At 39.0% G+C, this 24,979-nt stretch overlaps 1 protein-coding gene across 1 annotated transcript in view; it reads right to left on the bottom strand.

Annotated features, from left to right (window-relative positions):
* Positions 1 to 24,979, bottom strand: part of TMEFF2 (transmembrane protein with EGF like and two follistatin like domains 2) — a 280,639-nt gene that overhangs the window by 228,455 nt on the left and 27,205 nt on the right. Inside the window, exons 4-5 of the mRNA XM_070956835.1 lie at positions 24,541 to 24,567; positions 11,577 to 11,580 (exon numbers count right to left, since the gene is read on the bottom strand). Of these exons, the coding sequence (XP_070812936.1) occupies positions 11,577 to 11,580; positions 24,541 to 24,567 (31 nt within the window). The remainder of the gene's footprint in view (positions 1 to 11,576; positions 11,581 to 24,540; positions 24,568 to 24,979) is intronic.

Raw genomic sequence — 24,979 nt, 5'->3', positions numbered from 1 at the left:
CTGCTCTATGGAGTAGAGAGTTGGTCTCTGACAGAAAGCCATTTGAAGAAACTAGAAGCATTTGAAATGTGGATTTACAGACGACTGTTAGGTATAAACAGGATTAACAAAATCGCAAATGAGGTGATAAGCTGTCTGGGAAAGCAAAGGGAAATAATCAAAGCCATTAAGAAGTGAAAGTTAGAATATTTTGGACATGTGATGCGACACCCAGAAAAATACAGCATCCTTTCCTTAATCCTCCAGGGAAAAATTGAAGGCAAACGAGGCCCAGGCAGAAGAAGAACATAATGGCTTCAAAACCTTAGGGACTGGTTTGGACAAAACTCAGCAGCACTTTTTCAAAAGGCTATTGACAAAAATAGGATTGCCAACACGATCGCCAACGTCCGATGATGGATATGGCACAAGAAGAAGAAGAATGACTTCAGACTAGATATACTGTATACCCCTCTGGTAATATCTGTGACAAGACTGGGCATATTTGATCCCTCCAAACAAAACCAAGCCTGACAATCTTGAGAATTTGCCTTTTTTTATTTTCAGGGGAAAAAGAAAAAAAAGAACAAGCATGTTTTCTGAGATTGTGATTGTCCACATAAGAATAACAGCCTCTAATGATTATATGAACCACAGGTGGTTCAGGCTTATACAGGGAAGGAAATTACTCTATACTGCTTTAGAAAGAAAGGCAGCAGTGCCCTATTGTCTTTCATGCAAACCAAAGATTTAAGTGAAGAAAAAAAAAAAAAACTCTGTGGGAAGATTCAAGAATGCATATGAACATGGATTAACTATGAAAACAAGCAGTAATGTGTTATGTTATTAGGCCCCTAAATGCCCAGACACATTAATATACTTTTCATGATAGTTTTTCTTAAGGCCAAAATGCTACTTCTTATTTATGTATCTATTTATCAAATTTATATAGCCTCCCATCTCACACAGATCCTTCTTCCTTGTCATATCTCCCAACAACCAGCATCAATTTGCAGAGTGCATGTGCATGTTTTACATATCTGTTCCACAGAGTCTATTGCTATATATAGCTTTCTGTATTTGCTCTGATTTGATTTTTTTTAAAGCAGCACACATTTTGCCTATTTGTATTTTTGTGTAGCTTCAGCCCAAGATCCAATCCTTACTCAGCAGATAAAACTGTGATGTTCCTGTTGCTAAGTATTTTCCCTGACAAAGGAGGCCATTTGTTTTTAATACAAGGGGGGAGAGGGGGGAGAGAAAGGAATATTGTTCCATTTATTTCTTATTCTTTTGTATAAGAGAGGGGTGAAAAATAAGAAACAATGCTGATTGGAAGGGGAAATGTGATTTCTGGCTTGCAGGACAGATCATGTTGCACTTAATGCTTAAAAAAAGTTGTGATCTTTCTAAGCTCATGTTTGCTTTAAGGAGGAGCAGACTAGACCAATGTATGTCTTTTACTTCCAATCAACATTTGCTTTTCGATTTTGAATCACTTTTTCTTTTTCCCCACTTGTTTCTAGCATTATCATTTTCATTCTCACAGGGGTAGAATGAAACTGACAAGAAACAAGTGCAGCATAACAAACTAATTGAGAATATAGTCCACAAAATTCTCAGAGGACAGATCCAGAACATATGCTTCAAAATGACAGGAAGTTTGTGGATGCCTTTAAAAAATATATAAAATAGGAAACTGTCTAAAATCTAATCAGTTTTCAAGTTCAAGAAAAACATTTGGAAAGATCATATTGCCAGAAGGCAAAGTAGCAGCAATGCTTTGGGCATTGTAGAAAGTTAGCACCCACCCACCTTCCTAGAGAATGAAATATTTTGGGGAATATTAAAAAGGCAGGATAGAATATTTCCCCTAAAAGAGAAATGGAAAAAAAATATTTTAAGGGAGGCAGAAACCAGCACCAATCTCCCTGACTAAGCAGAAACTGAGTTGGCCAGCTTTTAGAAATGCAGTTTTGGTCACCCATTCGGAAAGACTGAGCCAGACAGAAACTTCAGATAAGCAATTAGGTTGACAAGATTAACTCAGACAAACACTAGGATTTGCATTTTCCCTTCTGCCTATAGAGCCAGCCATGACTCCATAGGAGTCTGACAACAGCATTAGCATATTAAAGGACATGTTCTTGCACAGGAACAGGAAGCTCAAATACAAAGCCCAAAGAAGGTATAAAAACCCACCCACTCTCAACTCCATTTGGTCAGCTGTTCCAGAACTGCACTCTCTCTGTGTGTGTTGATTCTGTTCACCATTAAACAGAATCTTTCTTTCCAATCAGCCTCCATTTTTTCCCGGCTTGGAACTGGACCTGGATATTTCTTCCAACAGCATTAAAAGAAAATTTAACCAATACCATTGGCCTTTATGCCAGGGGATGTTGCATCTTGAGTCTTTCAGCATCTTTGGGATGGTTAGGGTTAGAGTCAAGGACCCCTTAGGAGTCCATTTCTGCCTACGTGCCTGCCCCTCATGGCTGACATTTTGACTTCTGTACTGAATAGATGTGAGGTTGCTGGACCTTGCAACCTTTGAAGAAATCATTATTTTTTTGAGAACTCTATGGTCTTTAGAAAATCAGCTGCTGCTGCAACAGTAATGAATTGTGGGAAGAAAACAGATTTTTTCCCCTCTTCAATCTTATGTTTGTACAAGCCTGTACCAATAGGCAGGGCAAAACATTGTTCACCCTTGATTTAAATTTTCTAAAAAGTTATAATTCTTAAGCCTATTATTTTTTTCCCAGAGTGCAGCAGTGTTGTTAAGTAAAAAAAAAAAAGAATATTATTTTCTATGATTTATGGGAGCATTTGATTAAAAAGTCCTTCAGGTGATAATTAAGAAAATCTAACCCAGAAAGCATTTAAGATGGAATTAGAAATGTTGAGATTATAGGGAAAAAAATGTAAATAAATTGTTCAATAAATTGTCTTCCCTTACAGAACTTTGGACAGGGCTGTTTAGTTGAAAACATGGATTTAAATGTGCATCAGGAAAAGGCCTTCTTGTTCCTGGATTGCTGCAAGTATCTTTCCCTTAATACCAACATAGCTGTTCTTTTTATATTTGGTTTCTTCACTGACTGAATGGGACATGGATGCTCAGTGGCAGAGTTTGTTCATTCTTGCAACATGTTTGGCACCAGAATTCAAAACAGAGGATCAGAAGCTTCTACTGGAACTTGCCACTCTAGCATGAAAATATACTGTTGTTAATGAAAACAACAGATGTCCTGGACTCTGAACTGCTAGCCTCAATTCAAATATAATGTTCTATAGGCCAAGCAAGGATCAAATGATCTGTGCAGTCACTTTATAAGGATTTACCTAATCACAAATATTGATCCCTTTCTCCTACAGCTGAAGAGAGATCTCAGAGGCATACAATTTATTTGAGGGGTTTTCAAAACCGAGGACATTTTTTGGCATACTTTTCCTGAATTTCTGACGTTTATATACTACTAAGGCTGTCGTTGTATTTATCTGTTTGCCTATTTGTACCCTCAAGTTAGCCAGATGATGTATTATACTGAAACACATTTTTAACCAAGATATCTAAAATCTGATAACTTAAAGAAAGTATAAAATCCAAGACCCGTTACTACGGAATTGAAATTTCCATGAGGTTCACACCAGTTTTATTTGCAAAGTGTGGCTTCTGTAGCATCTCAGGTCATGTGATTTCATCTTCTGATGCTCCCTGCCACCTTCCCACAAGAAAGTCAATGGGGAAGCCAGCAGAATTTGGAAAGTTCTCCTGACTCCCACAACTTTTTTGCCTACCTGTGGCCATTCTGTTTATTTATTTAGGTAAGTAAATATTGGCTTGTTATTGAAGTTCATTTGCCACTGCAGTTATGTTTTTCTATTTATAATATATATTCTTCTCAGATGATCACGGGACCAGCCAGTAATTGGGTAAAATATTACGGTTAGCCTAAAATTTAATGTTCATTCTGGTCACATTAGACTGTATTATATTTCTCTTAAAGGATGACCCAACCAATCACAGGGTTGTTTAATTTACCCATAAATAACAGCCTATAGGAGTAGACAGTAACTATTTTGAATTTGCATTTTAATAAAAAGATGCCAAATCCTCACTTCCTGAATTACTATGTAAATCAGAAAAAATTATCCTTCATCATTCTCATTTTTTTTTTCAAAATAAAGAAATGAATAACAAAAAAAGAGAAGAGAACCTCCAATCCCATCCTACATTAGGAGAAAGTACCCATGGGAATCCTTGCATTTCTGAAAAAAATGCATGTCATAAATTTGGAATTGCTTGAAATAAATGAGTCAAAACTGTACACAAATAAATGTATGTTAGTTGCAATGTGCATGAAAATTTAGCTATGAAGAATAATGATGTGGAAATTGAACTGAGCAAACATGAAGGGGCAAATCTTTTAATTTGATACTCTACCTTATGATTAATTTTTTTGTAATGAATATGCATTATTTTGTCTAAATATATACATTAGTGACTGCTTGAATTTTTTTTTTATAATAAATGCAATCTTTGCAACAATTGCTGTAAGAAATGCTTTTTGGTCCACTTTTCTGATGCACGTGCTTTCATTATTCTGACTCACAAATTGCTCTGCAAATTTTAAATGTAAATGTTCTGAATCAGGAACTAAGATATTCACATCAGTATCTAAAGCAAATACATTTCTTTTCCACCTGAACTTGGAAGAGGAAAAATGAAAGCAATCAAAGTAACAGATTAATCTTTTCTACAATTTGAACTGAAATCTCTTGGTCCACATTCTGTATACTATCCTAGACATCATACCAGCTCTCAATTTAGATCACCCACAGAAAAGGATAGTCTGTCACAAACCTGTCCCTCCTCTTTCAGACACTGCAGAATCGTAAGTGAAATTGCTAAAAGGAGTTGAAAACTCTTCACAGAACTGGTGAATATATAGTTAGAGAGCAATAAATGAGCCCGTAACATGGAAAGTTGGAGGTCCAATTGTATTCTTACTTTAGATTAGAGACATAGTAGCTCAAGATACTATGGAGTTCAAACCGTGATGGTGTAGTGGTTAGAATGCAGTATTGCAGGCCAATTCTGCCAACAGTCAGCAATTTGATTCTCATTGGCTCAAGGTTGACTCAGTTTTCCATCCTTTCGAGATCAGTAAAATGAGGGCCAGTGATAGATTGTTGGGGGCAATATGCTGACTCTGTAATCCGCTTAGAGAGGACTGTGAAATGGTATATAAATCTAAGTGCTATTGCTATTAGTACTATCACCTGTCTTCCGGATGTTACTCTCCCTAATGAAGCTTTGTAGTGATTAAAATATAAACAGGAAGTAATTTTTATAATACAGCGGCCTAGGTGTGTGACATAGATAGATATGGCTAAAGGATTCTTGGGGACAGGCCAATTTGAAAAGGCATAAAAAAGAACCCCCAAAGCTTTACTGTACAAATGTGAAAAAAGGTCCCTGTTTGATTTTTAATATCCAATCTTCAAATACTCTAGAATTTGCAATAAATACATCTTAGAAAACAGGAAAATTTAAATGACTGAGTCATATTCCGAGTAAACAAAAAAAAAAATGATACTGGGGTTACTAAAATACTGATTTGGTTTGGGGTCCAATTAAACGTCACCTTTAAAGCTGTACATAATTTGATCTCAGAATAATTTCTTCCATTCTGGCCCATTCTGCCCATCTTTGCAGATGATTCCGTATAAGCCAAGAGCCTCACAGCTAATGATATGCCTTTGCTCTGGCTGCCTCTGTAACTGCCTTCTATATTTCTGGAGTATCTGACCTTTTCAAATATGGAACTCCCTAATTTTTCTTTCTTTAAAAAAAACAATCATTCAAAGCATATGCTCTAATGGTGTGTGGGTTGTTTTTTTAGATAGGTTATTATTGTTGCTGCTGCTGTTTTGTTTTGTATAGCAATTGCCTTGAGGCTCTTTGGAAATGGTTGGTATATAAAATTGTGTAGTAAATAAAGAATAAATAGGATTTCTCTATTCCAAAGTTCCAGAACAAGACTTGATTCCTTATCATTCATCATTCATATCATCATCATCATCCCTCAGATATTAGAAACCCAGTTTCCTCCTTTATACAAATAAAGAATCAACATCTTAATGTCAATTCCTTTGTTAACCTGGTACCTATTTATACAGAAAGTAAAGAGATTCTCTCTGCTTTTCAATTTACCAGGACTCCCCTAGAGATTCCTGGAGATTATAGCCAGGTATCTGGTTGTTTGGGGAAATGGTGCACCCCATTATTTTCCAGCTTTCCTTTAGGAACTTCTCCCTTGTTTTGTTTTTTTTGTTTTTTGGGGGGGGAGGGTGGACAAAACAAAAGGCTTTTCTATTCCCTGGGAGGGGGAAGATTAGGGAATCTCTCTATCTCTAAATCAGGGGTGTCAAACTCACGTTGTCACGGCAGCATCAGGTGACATATTGGGATTTTTTCTCCTTCGCCAGGAGTGGGTTCTAAAAATTTTTACTACCGGGTCTGTGGGCGTGGCTTATTTTGTGGGCGTGGCTTGATGGTCATGTGACAATTCTTTAGGATTTAGCAGAGGTACTGGTCTACCAGGCTTTTATCTGCTTGCAGAGCTGTACCGATCTACCCATTTATTTTTGCAGGCACTGATCTACTCATGTATTTTTGCAGGCACTAGTCTACCCATTTATTTTTGCAGGCACTGATCTACTCATGTATTTTTGCAGGCATTGGTCTACTCATTTGTTTTCTTTTAATACTGATCAGCTGTAGGGCAGCCCTTTGAAGCCCCGCAGCAAGAGTTTAAACAGTTTTTTTTTCCCTCTAGCCATCAGCTGGGACTCAGGAGGCAGCAATAGATTGGGGGTGGGGCCAAATAAAAGGTAAGAATAACGTGGGGGTGGGGGAGAGCGGGGGGGCAGAACCGGTTCGGTGACATCATATCGTCACCGCTAACGGCTCGGAATAACCGGGCTGAACCAGGAGGAACCCACCACTGCCCTTTGCTAAGTGGGGCGGGGGCAGGGCCAGCAAGTGACGCATCTGGTTTGCGGGCCGCAAGTTTGACACCCCTGCTCTAAATGATATAGATCATGCCTTCTTCCTGATGCTGCTCTATAGTCTGTCTGATGGTGTGCACTTTGCATTTTGCAGAACTCATGCATACTTTAAATAGAAAATAAATAAACAGAAAAGGTAATCTGTGGATATAAAAAACCCATACATCTACATTTGGATAATACATTTACTTCCTGAAAGATACCCCTCCCCCACCACCAATAATCTTGACAATGTTTTGATTCTCTTTGATCAAGAGTATCAGTGGTGGGTTTCAAAAATTTTTACTACCAGTTTTGTGGGTGTGGCTTGGTGGGCGTGGCATGGCTTGGTGGACATGGCTTGGTGGGCGTGGCAGGGGAAGGATACTGTAAAATCACCATTCCCTCACCAATCCCCATTTCCTTCTGATCAGATGGGACTTGGGAGGCAGAGAATAGATGGGGTAGGGCCCAATTCAGAATTTTTACTACCAGTTGTCCGAACTACTCAAAATTTCCGCTACCAGTTCTCCAGAACTGGTCAGAACCTGCTGAAACCCACCTCTGAAGAGTATCAATATATACTTTTTGTATATAATATTTCCACTAGAGGCCTGGAAGCATGGGAAACTGGAGTTACTCCTAATCATCAAATTCTCTTCAAATATTCTATCCTTGTAATATGCTTAAAGCAGTGCCACATTGAGAGCATGCTTTCAAGTAAGAATCACACTTAATGTTCGAAGTACAGACTCTTAAGTAGTCCATTCATGGGAAATATCTCAGTGTTATCTGTTTATTTATTTAGCGTATGGCATATCATACATGGACTAGCAATACATATGAACATTTCATCTAGATTAGTACAGCCCAATAAAATACGTATGTTAAAAGGATCTATGTTCAAATACCAACGTCTGGGCTATTTAATCATTGAAGCGCAGCATCATTTATATTAAAAAAGGTCAGGTACTGGACTGGTATATGCCCTCAGCTTACAATGTCACAATGTGATCTACAGTTTGATGTGGGATCCCGCAGTTACACTGAGGGGAGGATACCATGCCCTGTTTATACAGAGAGTCCCAGCAGATCCTGTGTGAGGTGCGAATCCTATTCAGGCTTGTCCATTGCTGACGTGGTAGTTCAAAGCCTGGCACTTTTTTATGGGGTTAATATCAATTAAACAAACAGTATAGTAAGGTATATATACCACTGGCGTCCCTTGTCTTTTCCTCACCTTCCATGAGCAACATTTTACTGTACACCATGTGTAAAGCATGTGCTGGGCCAGCTTTTCTTCAGTAGGTGGTGTTTCTATAAAGAATTCAAAAGGCCTAGAAACACACCACAACTTAAACAAGCATTGTAATAAGAGCAGATGATAATGCGCTCCCATTTCCTCTCTTCCAGCCAGTATTAAGGAGAATTACTACCCAGCTTTTAATACATCTTGATTCAGCTGTGTGTACCCTTATTGTTTTCTAATTACCACCACAACAATTTGATCCACATCCAGACTCCAGCACTTCTGTGACTTCTAACATCACAGCATTATTGTGCAGCGCTAGGCCGATTTCTCACACAGTAAGCAGTTTGCCTCTGTTTTGATCCCCCCGGGCGCCTATAAGCAGATGTTGCATTAAAACCAGTTTTGCAAAAAATGCTTCTGTTTGTGATATACGTATTTTTAATGAAATCAACTGTGTGGATTAAATACGGAAGGCAATGAAGGGGGAAAGCAGAGTAAATGAATGAATGCAAATTCACTAGCAAGAGCTGTCTTTGAATTAAGGCAAGGGCCCCTTGGCTATCTGGCTAAGGCCATACACTGACAGGTGCCTATGCAGAGGCCAATCTGACAGTGATTAGGGAGACTTATTTTGGGATATCCACTTAGAAGACAGGACTTTTCAAAGACCAAACAAGAGTGACTCTCCAAAATAAGCGACTTTCAAAGTTGTGCTACTATCTCTGTTGTCCAAGATATGTGCTGATGATTTGAAAAAGATAGATGATTCTAGCTAAACCCCACTGGTGAATATAGAGTTGAACATGGGATTTTCAACACACAAAAGATCCCAGTTACAAAGTATAGGTAGTCCTTGACTTACGAGCACAATTGAGTCCAACATTTCTGTTGCTAAGTGAGACATTTGTTAATGTTTGCCCCATTTTACGACCTTCTTGCCACAGTTGTTAAGTGAATCACTTCAGTTGTAAAGATAGTAACACAGTTGTTAAGTGAATCTGGCTTTCCCATTGACTTTGCTTGTGGGAAGGTCACAAGAGGGGATCACATGACCCTGGGACACTGCAATCATCATAAATACGAGTTGGTTGCCAAGCATCTGAATTTTGATCACATGACCATGGGGATGCTGCAATGGTTGTAAGTGCGAAAAAGGTCATTTTTTCATTGCCGTTGTAACTTCGAACCATCACTAAATGAACTGTTGTAAGTCGAGGGCTACCTGTACAACCCTGTACTATGGCCTCTTCCCTTGTGGTAATGCCAGGAGACATTATGTAATCTGAGGCACTTAGAATGTAATTTTAGATCACACTCAATATCCTTTGGGTTCATTTCTCCAAGGGTTGGATTCATCTGCTGATCTCCTCATTCTCAAAGATTTCCCTCACCCGAGATGAAAATATTCATTCTGCAAAATGAAAAGCACTTAGGACAGCTGGATACAGTGCTGCTGGAATCCTAATCAGAAGATCCTTTGATCCAAATGTTTTATGATAGCCACTACTGCGTGGTGTACAACAAGGTGAACCTCTTTCCTAGCTCCCCTCTGTAAGAAATCCATGATAATGCAATGTTAACAGAGAATTCAGCCTTTCCTCATTTCTTTCGAGTTGACATTTTATTTTCTACTCTTTCACTGACACTGTTTTTCTAATTAGTGTCTTGGAACTCACTGTTTTGGTTCCTGATCTAAGTCTGTAAGGGTCTGTAACACAGAGCAACACAACAAACCAGGAAACCAGAATCAGGCATGGATGTGTAATAAGTAAGTTAATTAATAATAATAAAACACATAATAATAAAACACATAAACCCTTCTCCCTGCTAAGAAACCTCTCTAATACAGGTAGTCCAACAGGTATGTGAGCCCAAAATTTCTGTTGCTAAGTGAGACAGTTGAGAGATGAGTTTTGCCCCATTTTATGTCTTTTCTTCCCACAGTTGTTAAGTGAATAATTGCAGTTGTTAAATTAGTAACATGGTTGTTAAGTGAATCTGACATCCTCATTGACTTTTCAGACGGTCTGAAAGGTCACCATAAACTGCCCATTTATGGCGGTTACAACACTGTAACCACATAAATACATGCCAGCTTGCCATATGTCCGAATTTTGATCACGTGACCATGGGAATGCTGTAACATTCATAAATGTGAAAAACGGCCATAAGTCACTTTTTTCCCAAGATCTTTGTAAGTTCAAACTGTCATTAAAGGAATGGTCGGAAGTAGAGGCCTACCTGCATACGATCAGACCTCTGTGCTTCTGAGTACAAGGTACATTTTCTCAAGTTCATTCCTTACTTTTGTGGTGGAAAAGGAAGGTTTCCTGACTTATTACTTTCAACCACAAGACACGTGAACATATAAATAAATATATAAATGTATGGATCATATGACCTCTTCTTTCTTTTAGTTCTTAATTCAGAATTAAAGGTATTGTGTACCATATATGCTAGGATTTTTTTTTTTTTAAGTGTTTTGGACTGACAGAGACGGAAGGAAGAAGTGAATGCTTTTAGCATCGCTCTGTTCCCTTCTTAATACTGTGTCATCAGTACAAGAGTAAGTAGATGTAACGCTGGAGGTCTCCCACATGTTTTTAGTGCTGCAGCTGCAGAGGGAGGTAATCGGATTAAGGCTACAGGGCTTGGAGGAAAAGGTTAAGCTTCCTCTCCTCTCTCTCCATAAAACGCCACTTCCTGATTAACAATGCCCTCATTCTCAAATTATTATTTTTTTTGGGGGAGGATTAAAAACATAGAAATACAATAGGGCAGGAGCTGGCCAAATGGCTACTGCAGGTATTGAGATATCTGTGAGCCCACTAGATGGCACCCTCTCACTTTCACTTTTTAAAAAATTAAGAATTCAACAACAAAAAAAGAAACTCTTACCAGCCAAGACTTGCAAAACTGCAGTGTTTTTTTTTTTTACAAGTGTTGATTCCCCCCACTTTTTATATATATATATATATATATATATATATATATACCCATGACATTTGTGAAATGTCATCTTAGCATCCACTGACACTTTCCTTTGGGTTTTCCTCTGGGGAAGAAATATCGGTGCTGAGTTTGAGGTCTCCTTAGGGAAATTATCACAAGGTAGTGAGTTAGATCCCCTCTTTCAGCTTCAGTGTGCCAGTGCAAAAATCACGCTATTGAAATGTAACAAAAACTGTAAAGTACAAGATACTGAAATCATTTTTATTGCCAAAAGTGGTCTTTAGCCAATATAGTTTTGACCCCCCTCCCTTGTTCTGAATACAGTCTCCGCTTAAACTGGACTCTCTATGTCAATAGGAAACGTCTTTGTGATTTCTTGCATCAACAGCATAAGATGAATTACTCTGAATGAAAAGCAAGTTCTCTGGCGTCTCTCAGGATAGCAGTGGGATGCCCTTTCCAAATGAACTAGAGGACAGCAGCCTGAGACCAAACACAAGGCAGGTGCTTTCTCTACCAGAGGAGCTAACAGTTTGCTACTAATTGGATCTCTTGGATATAAAACAGTGGAGCTGTGTCCTCTAGCAAAAGGAAGCGTAGTAATTTAATAATATAATTAGGAAACACTGGCCTAGACCACATGCTGCTAAAGCTTCCTCTTCGCTTTTAATATTGGTTGCCATTTTCTTCTAAATGCTTTCTTACCTATTTGACACATGACCTTTGAACATTCTTAAGTACAGTAACCTTTTCTCTGATGTTTGCAAACTCTGGTAAGATGGTCTCTTAGATTATCCATTAAGCCCATGGGGTCTGATTTTTGGTACACCTTATATATTACATGCATACACACATACACACACACACATACACAGAGAGAGAGAGAGAGGGAGAGAGAGAGAGAGAGAGAGAGAGAGATTTATTAGTTCAATTTATATGCCGCCCTTCTCCGGAGACTCAGGGTGGCTTACAATGCGTTAAGCAATAGCCTTTTGTATATACCCGCTTAGTAGGGCTTTTGGCCCCCCCCAAGCAGTGTTCTTTTTATACAAAGTCAGTTTATTGCTCCCACAATCCGGGTCCTCATTTTACCTACCTCGGAAGAATGGAAGGCTGAGTCAACCTTGAGCCTGGTGATATTTGAACTCGCAGTAATTGCAGGCAGCTGGCAGCTAAGTGCTACTTAACAGCACTTTAGTCCCCTGCGCCACCAAGGCTCCTGTTCCATTCCACATATACCATTCCACAGTGTTTTACAGTACTCTCTGAGTGGTTTATAATATCAGCGTATTGCCCCCAACAATCTGGGTCCTCATTTTACTGAGCTTGGAAGCATGAAAAGCTGAGTCAACCTTGAGCCAGTCAGGTTCATTCTCCTGTGGGCAGAGTCAGCCTGCAATACTGCATTTTAACCACTGTGCCACCACGGTTCCACTGTGCTCTCATAGATATATAGTTATGCTTAGAAAATAAAAATGGTGGGTATGAATAGCCTTTTATTTGACTGTATGTCCATCTATTGAAAAAAAAGGGAGAATAGACGATGTGCAGGAAGCATCTTGAGAACTAGAGGGGAAGATGGAAGCCAGTATCATTTTGCCTTTTGTGTGTTGCATTTGCATGGTAAAAATGGCCATGATAAACTCCCACATTCAAAATGTCTTTGGTTCATTAAAAAAAATACTTGCACAAAACATGCTGGGTTTTTATGTAATTGAACATGGGGAAGCCATCTTTTTTCCACCCTTGGAATCCAGTTTTTTACTTTTCAGCATCCCTGCGTCTTAGGCTCCTACTTCTGACCAAAAGTCCTATTTCAAAACAGGTTAATTCGAATAGTTCAGCTTCTATAACCTCTTTCTTCTGACAATTCCATGCTAATAAATTGTTGCTTGAAAGTATATCTGATACAATTGGCTCGAGTTGTGAATTCAGCTGATACGTAATTACGTCAATAAGCCGCTCTCTTCCCTAATGTGGATGGCTCCTTTTAGACATTTACAGGAAAAGGCCAACTCTGTTGGATCTATATTTGCCAGATGAGCAACCTTTAAGAGTTTGCTGAAACCCAACAGAAGTCTGGAGAATGTAAGTTAAATCTGAAACAGCATGTGAGCATTTTAAAAGACTTTTTGACTATGATGTTATTATATATTGGTACATTTAGAACTCAGGGGAGCTTCTTGGCAAGTGGGGGGAATCCCAAAATATATTTTAAAAAGAGTTTAAGAAAAGGGCAAAAAGAACCAGGAAAGTATTGACTTGGATGTTTAACTATGAAGTCTGAAGGAGAGTAATATAGACTTTCCCATTTCTAGAAAAGGAGGCTTCCCTAGGCAGCACAAAGATCTGTAGTTAGGGACTATATATAATGAAATCTTAACATGTTATAGTTACCAGGATAAGGAAAAGTCCTTTAATGTCCAGATCATACTATTTTCCCATGCCTTCACCATTCCATGCTGTTTCTATGTTATTTTCCTGTCAACAAAACTCAACGGAACTGTGTAAAACCATTTATATTTAAAATGTTTAATCTAATATGCACCATGAATTCAGTAATGGTAACAGTATAACAGAGTTGGAAGGGACATAGGAGGTCTTCTAGTCCAAATCTCTGCTCAAGGAGACCCTATACCAAATGGCTGTCTAATCCCTTCTTAAAAACCTCCAGTGGTGGTGCATCCACAACTTCTGGAAGCAAGCCATTCTATTGATTAATTGTTCTTACTATCAAGAAATTTCTCCTTAGTTCTAGGTAGGTTCTCTCTTTGATAAGTTTCCAACTGTTACTTCTCGTCCTGCCCTTAGGTGCTTTGGAGAATAGGTTGACCCATTTTTCTCTATGACATCCCCTCAAATGTTGGAAGAGTGCTGACATGTCACCCAGTTCTTCTCTTCGTTAGGTTAGACATATCCAGTTCCTGCAACAGTTTGTCAAACTTTTTATTCTCCAGTCCCCCAATTATCTTTGTTGCTCTTTTCTGCACTCTTTCTAGAATCTCAGTATCTTTTTTGTATTGTGGTGACCAAAACTGGATGCAGTATTCCGCGTGGTCTTATATTGTGGTGCAATATAAAACAGTACTAACATTCCATTTGATCTTGATACTTACCTTCTGTTGATGAAGCCTAGGACCACTTTGGCTTTTTGGCAGCTGTAATACAGCTGGTTCATATTTAAGTGGTTGTCCACTAGATTGCTAGATCACTCTCACAGTTACTGCTGTTGAACTAGATACCATCTATTTCACACCTGTGCATTTGCCTTTTCTTGCCCAAGTGTAAAAACCTACTTTTCTCATCACTTAATTGCATTTTGTTGGATAGGGTCCAGTGTTTAAGTCTGTCAAATCCTTCTGGATCCTGAGCCTATCTTCTAAAGCACTGGCCATGCCCACCCCCGGTTTAGCAAAGGGGGAAGTTGTGATACGTCACGTGACGACGTGATGCCACGATTTTGATACCCCTGTTCTAAAGTGTTGGTTATTACCCCGAGTTTGGTATTGGTCTGCAAATTTGATGAGTTCCTCTTCTATCCCCTCAACTAAATAATTTATGAAGATGTTGAAGAGTACTAGGCCTAAGACAGAATTCTTCCCTCCATATAGATGTAGTTCCATTAAGGACTACATATTGAGTGTGGTTGGTCAGCACATTACGAATCCATCGGTGGTGTTGCTGTCTATCCCATATTTTTCTATCTTACCTAGAAGTAGTCTGTAGCCTACTTTGTCCAAGTATACAATGTCCACAGCATTTTGCCAGTCCACTAATTTAGTCACTTGTCAAATAATGCAATAAGGTTTGTCAGGCATGATCTGTTTTTGACAAACCCATGTTGGTTTCTAATAACAGCTTTGCTGGTTTCTAAGTATTTGCAGATGCATTGCTTATCTTTTTCCAGGATCTCCCCAGGTATTGATGTGAGACTGTTTCCTGGATCCATTTTTTTCCCTTTTTTGAAGATGGGAACCACATCAGCTCTTTTCCAGTCCTCTAGTAGTTCCCTAGTGCTCCAGGGTCTTTGAAAGATATGGTTAATGATTCCAAGATCATGTCTGCCAGCTCCTTCAGAACTCTGGGATGTAATCCATCTGGTGTGCTGATTTCAATAGGTGTTGTCTTACCATTTTCTTACCTATTTTGACATACATTCCTTATTCTGTCACCTACAGTTTTGTTTTTGATACGTTGGACTATTTTTTCCTTATGTAAAGACAGATGCAAAGAATGAATTAAGCAGTTCTGCTTTCTCCCTGCTGCTGCCTGTCATCTCTTTGCCATATTCTCCCATCAGTGGATTGTTTGTTTCCTTGAGTTTTTTCTTGCTGTTTACATTGAAATAAACTTTTTAAAAATTATTTTTGATATTTGTTGCAAGTCTTAGTTCATTCTAAGGCTTAGCTTTCATGACTTCATTTTTGCAGATTTGAGCTATATGCCAGTATTCTGCTTTAGTTATGTGTCCCTCTTTTCATTTTTTTTTATACTTGTCCTTTTTGTCTTCCAAATTTATCAGAGAGTTCTTTATGCAACCATGCTGATTTTATCTGGGGTCTCTTGTTCTTTTTCAGTGGCATTGTGCTAGACTGGGCTTTTATAATCACATTTTCAGAAGCATACTAGGAGCCAGTGTAGTAATATGGGTATACTGAGATGTGCCTAAATTTGCCTGCCTTGCTGCATTTTGGAACAGTTGCAGCTTTTGGACAATCTTCAAGGGTTGCTCCATTTAGAGCATATTGAGGTAATCCACTTGGGAGGTAGTCAAAGTGCGAGTGGCTATCAGCAGTGCTACTCACTGCCCAAGAAGGAGTGCAAGTGTCACATACGATGTGCAAATCTCCGCCTGGACATATCTGCCATCTGCTCTTCAAAGAGGACATATAACTGTTTTGTTGCAAAGGTACAAAAATCAGCACTGAATCAGAGGCAACTGGAATCCTGGTTCCAATTAACCTTTTCCCTTAGATTCTGATTGGCTGGTGATGAGGGATGGTTTCATACAGTCCCTTGGCCACACCCCTGTTGCTAGTTCCCACCCAAATGAGGAGCTTCCTAAGCCTTCAAGAACTTCTGACATGTGGAAATCATGTGAATGGTCAAGAATTCCCTTGCTGGAATTTGTAGCTGAGAAGATGGGGGAAATGCCAGAAGCATGCTGACACTTCTTTCTAAAAAAGCTTGCTATGAGATAGGGATGCTGAGGTGGGGTTTCATTTGCCCATACAAAGCAGCGTCACTTTGGGCATCTGGATACCAAATGCCAGCCAAAGAGTTTCCCTTTCATCCCCTTTGTAACTTCCCAGCCAGGTAGGAAATGCTTTGCAGCTGTTCTAGATCAGCCAATTCAATTAATATTAAGGCTGAGTTGCAAAGTTTGCTGGGCTGCATACACACATTGTCTGGAGAAGCCTTGGAGACTGAAGGAACTGACATCCAATATATGGTGGTGTGTGCGTGTGAGTGAGATAGAGAGAACATTAAAAGTGCTCCGTTAGCTAGCCTTGATGTAAGGAAGAATTGTTATAAATACACAAGGGTCCCTCTTTTCATATGTCAAACTTTGGAAAGGAACGTACACAGCTCAAAGATTAGCCCTCTGAGGCCCCACGCCATAGATTATTTCTCTTGAAATGGACGGGAAGGGAAAGCCAGAATCAAACAGTGTTTTCCAGCTGCCTTAGCCCGCTTTCATTATTTTCATGTCTGTCATGAAGTTATTGTCCTGTAACATATTTGGGTATCATCTCATTCAAATCAATGTGCGCTTGTTCTTTTATTGAGTATTTTGGCTGAAGTACTGTTGCTCAGGTGGTGTTTACAGTAACACTCATTTTGCCCTCTATAGCCCTGCTTATCAATCAAGCACCCAGTAAGGTGAAGATTAAAAAAGCAGTGGTGAGAAGAAGCAGAGTTGCTGGATTTAACAGTTATTCACACCAAAATAGCATTGAGATAGGTACACATGTTATGTGGGCCAAGGCAGTGGTTTATATGCTTTGTGTGACAGAGGCACCTGAGCCCATTTGTGTGTTACTTTTAAGCAGAGGGGGAAAAAAGCAGAAAAGAGTATATGTGGAATTAATGGGAGCAATGGCCATACATTACTGCCACAGCATCCAAATACACAGCAGCAGAGCTGAATTAGGCTTTCTTCTAAATGGGAACTAGAAAAATAATAGGGAAGATCTTTGCTTTAATTAACAGCAAGTTTCCCCATGTACAGTGTATCTAAACTGCTCCCTATTCACAGAGCACTATGTTACTGTCCAGAAAATAAGTCACTCTTTAAAGATATACACATGGTATATGTGTATGGTATCTTTTTTCCAGGGGGCTAAACAAAAATGGATTGGCTGTGCTATGAGCAAATGAACCATCCTCCTTTCCCCACACTCCACTGCTAATATACTCCCTCCCAATAAAACAGAATCTGTCTTGGAAACTAGGCCATCCCTATGTGGAGAGTGGGGCAAGAGAGGTAGAAAAAAAAAGGAAGGAAAAATATTTTCTGCTGGCAAATGCTATTCTGTCCCGGAGGGACATTTTTTTGGACTCTCACCAATGTTTGCATAATTTAAGCATCTATACTGAAAGCAAAAGATGCATATTCCATTTTTGTGAGAAATGCGTGTTGCGCAGTGGAAACGCCCCCCCCCCCTTCCGCCCACCAAAATGTCATCAAAAAATTCATACCAACTGAGACCCAGTGGAAATACCTAACAGAATTTATCAGGGCAGTGGTGAAATGTAAAATTTGTTGCTACCGGTTCTGTGGGCGTGGCTTGGTGGGGGGGTTAATGTGACTGGGTAGGCATGGCCAACTTTTTTTTTTTAACTTTTAAAAGCATTTTTTCTACAATCTCTTCGGTTGAAGAGGTTGTAAAAAAAATGCTTTTAAAAGGCTCTGACGATCCCAGCTGAGCCGCGATATCATCAGAGGCTTTTTTTTTTAACTTTTAAAAGCATTTGTAGAAAAAAATGCTTTTAAAAGTTAAAAAAAAAAGCCTCTGATGATTGTGCGGCTCAGCTGAGCATGGGGGGCGGGGCAGGGATATTTGCTACCGGTTCTCCGCACCACCTGCAGCCATCACTACCGGATCAGGTGATCCGGTCCGAACCAGGAACATTTCACCCCTGTATCAGGGGCACCAAAAATTAAAACAAAGTTTTTAACTTCATTGACTACAGTACAATATGACAGGTTGTCTATAGCTTTCTGGGACAAGATGCTTTTGGAAAAAGTGTCCTTGCACTATTGTTGCCCAAATTCTAGGAACTGGTGGACTTTCTATTTTTCCTCTTTCTTATGAAAGGAAAAAAAAAACCTGCATAAAAGTTGAAAACAATTTACACAGCACAACTCACATTATTAAAATGAACCTGCCTGCGGTTTCCCAAGGGTCTCTTTTCATGGGGCCTTCTCAGACCCAGCAAAGATTCAATAGTGAGACAGACTTCAGAATAAAGACATATGAACAATATGAGACAGAAAATAACCAGAACAGCTATAATAGCCACTGCCAACTTTAGCAACTAAGTGAATTCAAACACACCACAAGCAGAAATTCAAACAACACACTCAAGAATAAGGTAGAAAACCAATCAAACTAAACAAATGAAAAAGAAGAAGAGTTCTAAAAAATTGCAAGGTAGTTTTCAGGACAGTATAATATTCCAAGGTTCCTTTTCTTTCCTCAGAATTTCTTCAATATGTTTTGTTCATGTTACACATTTTTTTTCCTTCTAAAGTCCCTGCCATTTATGGATTTATCACCCTTGTAGCCCAGCTTTCTTCACAACATTGATAATAGTTTAATTTACACACACTCCAAGGAAGCTGCAAATTCAGAACTAAAAAGCAATCAAGGCCACCAATGAGTCTGATTAAAAGCCCATCTTTCCATCAAATTAACACAACACCATAGACTATTGTCGTCCTTCTTCACACTTTTATAGAGAAAAACAGCAAGCCATGTAAACTCAACACTCCCGTTGTGGACACTGTATCCTCAGAGCTTAGTGCAGCAGATCTGATAACCTGGGCAAACCCACAGGATGACAGTCTTTCCCAATTTCTATCTGTTTTTATATCACTGAGCTAATGTTGCGGCTTGATCATAATTCCAGTGGCACACATCATTGAAAATGCAAAAGAAAGTATCCAGCATCTTCCATCAGCCAGTAATCTGTTCTCCCTCCAACACTTTCATTAATGACAACTAAAATTATGGTTTTTATTACATAGCATTATATCAGTTAAAGGAAGATGCTGAGCAAGTATTTAAATGACAGGGATTATTTCCCTCCTTCTGATACATTAGCAGGCTTCTGCACCTGGAACTGCATTGGTTGCCTATTCAATCATGAATTTTCTAAACATGCCAGGCAGCTCTGCAGAGTTTAAAAAGGAAAGCAATGATCTGATCCTGCCTTCTGCATAGTTCTACTTTCCTACAAGTTGCCGAGTCAATCCCTGAGGTCCTGTTCTACTTGTTTTTGTCAGCCTGTGCTGAGGTCAGCCTGAGCCGAGGTGGCGCAGTGGTTAGAGTGCAGTACTGCAGCTACTTCAGATGACTGCTAGTTCAGCAGATCAGCGGATCAAATCTCGCTCAAGGTTGACTCAACCTTCCATCTTTCCGAGATGGGTAAAATGAGGACCCAGATTGTTAGGGGGCAATATGCTATTTAGTATACTGTCTTTGGTGTAAGCCGCCCAGAGTCCTCGGAGAGTGGGCGGCATAGAAATATGACTAATAAAATAAAATAATAAAATTTATTTGAAATTGTTTCGAAATCATTTCTTTAGTTGCTGTGGTCTGGCATTCATTATCTAGGACCGTGATGGCGAACCTATGGCACGCGTGCCACAGGTGGCACGCGGAGCCATATTAGTGGGCACGCCAGCTCAGCTCTGGGGCGCATGTGCGCGCCGGCCAGCTGATTTTCGGGCCTTCTGGGCCCACCAGAAATAGGGAAACAGGCTGTTTCCTGCCTCTGGAGGGCCTGGGGGGGTGGGGAAGGCCCATTTTTCTTTCTTACCTGGCTCTAGATCCTCTCTGTGTATCTGGGAACGGCGAAAACAGCCTTTCCCACTTCCTTGGAGGCCCTACGGAGGCTGAAAGGGCCCATTTCCCCACTCCCGGTGGGACAGGAAGTGACGTTTTTTCCTGTCCCCAGCCTCCAGAGACTCCTAGAGAGATTCTGGAGGCTGGGGACAGCCGTTCCCAGATACACAGAGAGGATCTGGAACCAGGTAAGAAAGAAAAACGGGCCTACCAGGCCATCCTGTGCCAGGAGCGGGGGGGAGGGGGGTTGCACACACATGCGCATAGGCACGTGCACGGGCGACCCTCCCCCGCCCCCCCCCCTCTCCTGGCACGTGATGGCAAAAAGGTTAGCCATCACTGATCTAGGAGAATGGCTGATTCTTTTCCATCTCTATATTTAAGAACAGCATTAATCTGTTCCCCATTTTTGTTTGGTGTCTTCTACTGCAAAATATAGCTGCCACTTTAATGTAGCTCTCCTGTAAGAAGCTAACATAAATAATCCTCTCTCCTTTCTGAAGATATATTTTGGCCACATTCCAGAGCTACAAAAAGGTGAAGATATTGATGCAGACTAAAGTACCTATACTAAGAGTTTGATAATTTTCCCAGCTCTTTTCTCCAATTCCAGTTATCAAATAATCTGCAGTAATACAAATTACTGCAGATTATTCCACTTCATATGATCTTTGTGACTCTCCTCATTACATGGCAATAGCTTAATATTGTAGCAAAATGCCTTTCTACTCAATGGTCCCTTCCACTCATTTTTAGGTAGAGCTCTGGGGTTTGCCCCATAGTCCTACCCCCGTGGCTGCATTTTGCTCATTTGCTTGAAAGGGCTCCCCTCGCAGGCTTCCAAGCTGGCACATGGACCACTGCTGAGAGATGAACAAAATGCAGTAACCAACACAGCTGAGAAATGGTTTTGCCCAGCATTAATCTTTTGTTTCCTTTGCATCTATTTTCCCAGAAGTGGACTGCTCTTTTCCTAACAAGGATAAACAAAGTTGATGGTAATCATGCAATCTAGTGCCAGGAAATAAATATGAATATAGCATTCTTCTCCAACCCACATACTCTTAGTCTTAGTAACTCTATTGTGTTACATCAATCTCCGTTTTATTAAGAGCCATGGTGGCAGAGTGATTAGAGTGCAGTACTGCAGGCTACTTCTGCTGACTACTGGCTGCCTGCAATTTGGCAGTTCAAATCTCACCAGGCTCAAGGTTGACTCAGCCTTCCATCCCTTCGAGGTGTGTAAAATGAGGACCCAAATTGTTGGGGGCAATATGCTGACTCTGTAAACCGCTTAGAGAGGGCTATAAAGCACTGTAAAGCGGTATATAAGTCTAAGTGCTATTGCTATTAATAATTTGTTTAAATCACTTTAAGAAAGGAATAAAAAGAAGAAAAGATGGAAAAAGACACAGATAATGAAGGACACATTATCAATAAAGATGTGCAATTATCATAAAATTTAAAATTATTTCATTGATTAAATAATGTATAGAACCAGGTTCATTATATAATTTTAACAAATAGCCAAAAGTGTCTACAAAAGTCAAAATATTAATATTGATAATACTACTTTCCATTGTTCTAAAACTAAATGCCCATAATTATAGAAAAGGAAAGAGAGAGATGGAAAAGAATAATTACAATTTTTAAAAGGAAAAATGAACAAAAACTATATTCCCATTATACCTGGCTGGTGATTGTATCAAAATATTTATAGATATTGAAATTGCTTCTATCTTATTATAGACCAACTTTCCCCAACCTGGTGCCTCCAAGAGCTGATATTGAGAATTATAGTCCCATGCATCTAGGGGACAATACATTGTAAATGCTACTTCAGAAACTATTAGAAAAATGGGAATATGTTTTATCTGTAATGTTGTAATTTGATGACACAATCCCCTTCTTAGTCAAAATTAGCTATATGCATCTGCCCAATTATTTGTTTCCTGGGCATCTGAGTTCTAAGTAACCCTATTCTTAATAACAGTCCCTTTTATCTGGCAATCTTTTTTGATATCTGCCAGCCAGTTTGGATGAATGAAACTATTTGGGTAATGAGATTCTTTTGCGTCCCAATAAAAATGGAAATAGTTCAAAACCATTTATTTCCTTTGGAAGCATGAGAATAGACCCATTTAAAAAGCATAAATACAAACAAAGGAAAACATTGATAACCAGACAATAAAAGATCACAAATGATAATGGTTTTGAGAAATGTTAATATTAACTCTGAAATCTAAGACTGTGAACAATGAGGAGAAAATGAATAGAAAGCTATACAGTAGTGGAGTTCTGAAAAAGAGGAAAAGTCATTTTCAGAAAAAATAAACACTATATTATGAACATTTATGTTAAAATGATAAATGTTATCATCCAGGTCAGAATGGTTTTTATATAGTGGATACTGTAGAGCAGGCCCGCGCGCCAGATGCGTCACATGCTGGCCATGGCCACGCCTGGTTTAGCGAAGGAGAAAAAAGTCCCAATACGTCACGTGACATGCTGTGACAATGTGAGTTTGACACCCCTGCTGCAGAGAAACAAATGACTACCATGACTGAGAAAAGAAACTGGAGAATCAACATAGCTCCTGCATGGAAATGATACCAAAAGGACACATATCCTTCTCAAAGACTGCAAAATGTGCTAAAATGTATAAAGTTCAAACATCAGGTTAAAATCTCAAGATTCAGTCACCTTATTAATTCCTCTTGAGCAATCAAATGGCAGCTTTTTAGACAACTTTGGAATCAACACACAAGCAACACCTATTTTAATAGCATAATAGAATACCAGAGTTGGAAGGGACCTTGGACGTTTAATCCAACCTCCTGCTCAAGCAGGAGATCCTATGCCATTTCAGACACGTGGCTGCCCAATCTCTTCATAAAAAAACCTCCAGTGATGGAGCACCCACAACTTCTGAGGGCAACCTGTTCCACTGATTTATTGTTCTCACTGTCAGGAAATTTCTCCCTTAGTTCTAGCTTGTTTCTTTCCTTGATTAGTCTCCAACCATTGCTCCTTAAGAGAATCTACTGTCAGTACAGACCACTTCATTCCCTTTTGGTAATCTTGCAAGATTAGATATTCCAGGTGTACTCCTTTTACCAAATATCATTTAATAATGTCCATTAACACTATAACAAAATAAGTAAAACTCATAGGAATTCCTTCCTTCCAAGTATCTCCTCTTTTAGTCCTATGGATCTAAGTTAAACAAACAGCAACGTACAAATATATCAAAACTCTTCATTAGGAATGAGACAACAAAATCCCATTGGCAAATATGAAATTTCACAGTAAAGCTCATTTGGATGTCAAAAACAAAACAAAACAAAATCATAAAAACAAATCAAGATTACATCAAGCTGTAGGAATACATTTATGCACACATGTGTGATGGGGAAGGGAGAGACGTGATCATACTCATATGTATGCATTCTCAATTTTCAGCCCATTCCCGAAAAAGTGACTTCGGCAATATAGATATTCTCTGAGTAGTCAGTCCAAATATAACATGCTTAAATTGGAATTTAATTTAAATCTCATGAATTTTAGTTCTGTTGGAATACACGGGCTTGTATAGCCAGTTTCTATGCATATTCACTCAAAGATAAGGCCCATATATACAGAAAATGTAGCTTTAATAACTATTTATAGGATTTATTTGTAACCTATTATTTATCTGGATAGCTTGCACTTACTATTTGTAAAAAGGCCAGACCTAAATGATAAGCAAAATAAGATGGCATTATGTTGAAATAAACATGCTCAGCTGTCACTTTTAAAGCCTTCATTTGTCTATTTAATTTGGTATAAATTTTCTTTCCAATGCTTTGGTTCTAAAATTCATATTCAAAATGAGTAGGGATCTCTGGAGGAGAGATCCAAAACAACAGTGACATTTTGGAGAATGCAATGCTAACATAAATAATCAGCTACATGTAACAATAGTAGTAACAGCAGATGGAGATAGAGTGCCAGTTAAATAGTGAATAAAACAAAATTCTACCAGAAGTAAAACATCTTTCTGAATTTCTATTTTAGAACAGCTAAGAGTTTTTGTTTGAGTAAAATGCAAAATGTCACTTCCCAGAGGAAAACATAATCTTAGCAATTGCAATACAAGATGGAATAACAAATCTAGAAAAGCCACAGTAACAAGTCTGCAAGGGAATGGGGAGTGGGGGGGGGACAGTTTTAAGAAAACATTCCTACCTCCATCACCTGATCCAGAGCCTGCATCTGTAAGGAAAAAAAGAGGAAATAAAATACATCTGCATTAAGAACAGCTTGTATGTTTGCAAAGCCAGATTCCACTTCATTAAAAGTCTGCTAGCAAATTATTCTGATGTCATTCCTCTGCAAATTGATATACATTGTACTCTGTGTATTTTGATTTATCCATACTCTTTTTGATGCTGATATGTGCTTATCAAGTGCCTTAAAGATGCTACTACTATTGCTGCTCTTAATTCTGTTGCACAACCCAGTGATTACCAAGTTACATTAAGCATGAGCATTACATTTTCTTCTTGATGATGTTTGATAAATATGTTGTATTTTAAATATATCAATTTTTCAAAACAATCAAAAGGTGGTCTCATGAGTTATAAGGCCATCCATCCATGATCTTTGACGCACTGACCAGAGTTCT

The sequence above is a fragment of the Pituophis catenifer genome, unplaced genomic scaffold (assembly GCF_029215685.1).
Source record: "Pituophis catenifer annectens isolate HBS135680 unplaced genomic scaffold, rPitCat1.0.hap2 SCAF_1, whole genome shotgun sequence".
In the NCBI taxonomy this organism is placed as follows: Eukaryota; Metazoa; Chordata; class Lepidosauria; order Squamata; family Colubridae; genus Pituophis; species Pituophis catenifer.
Note: the sequence above shows the minus strand (reverse complement) of the source record. Positions and strands in the feature narration are given on the sequence as shown.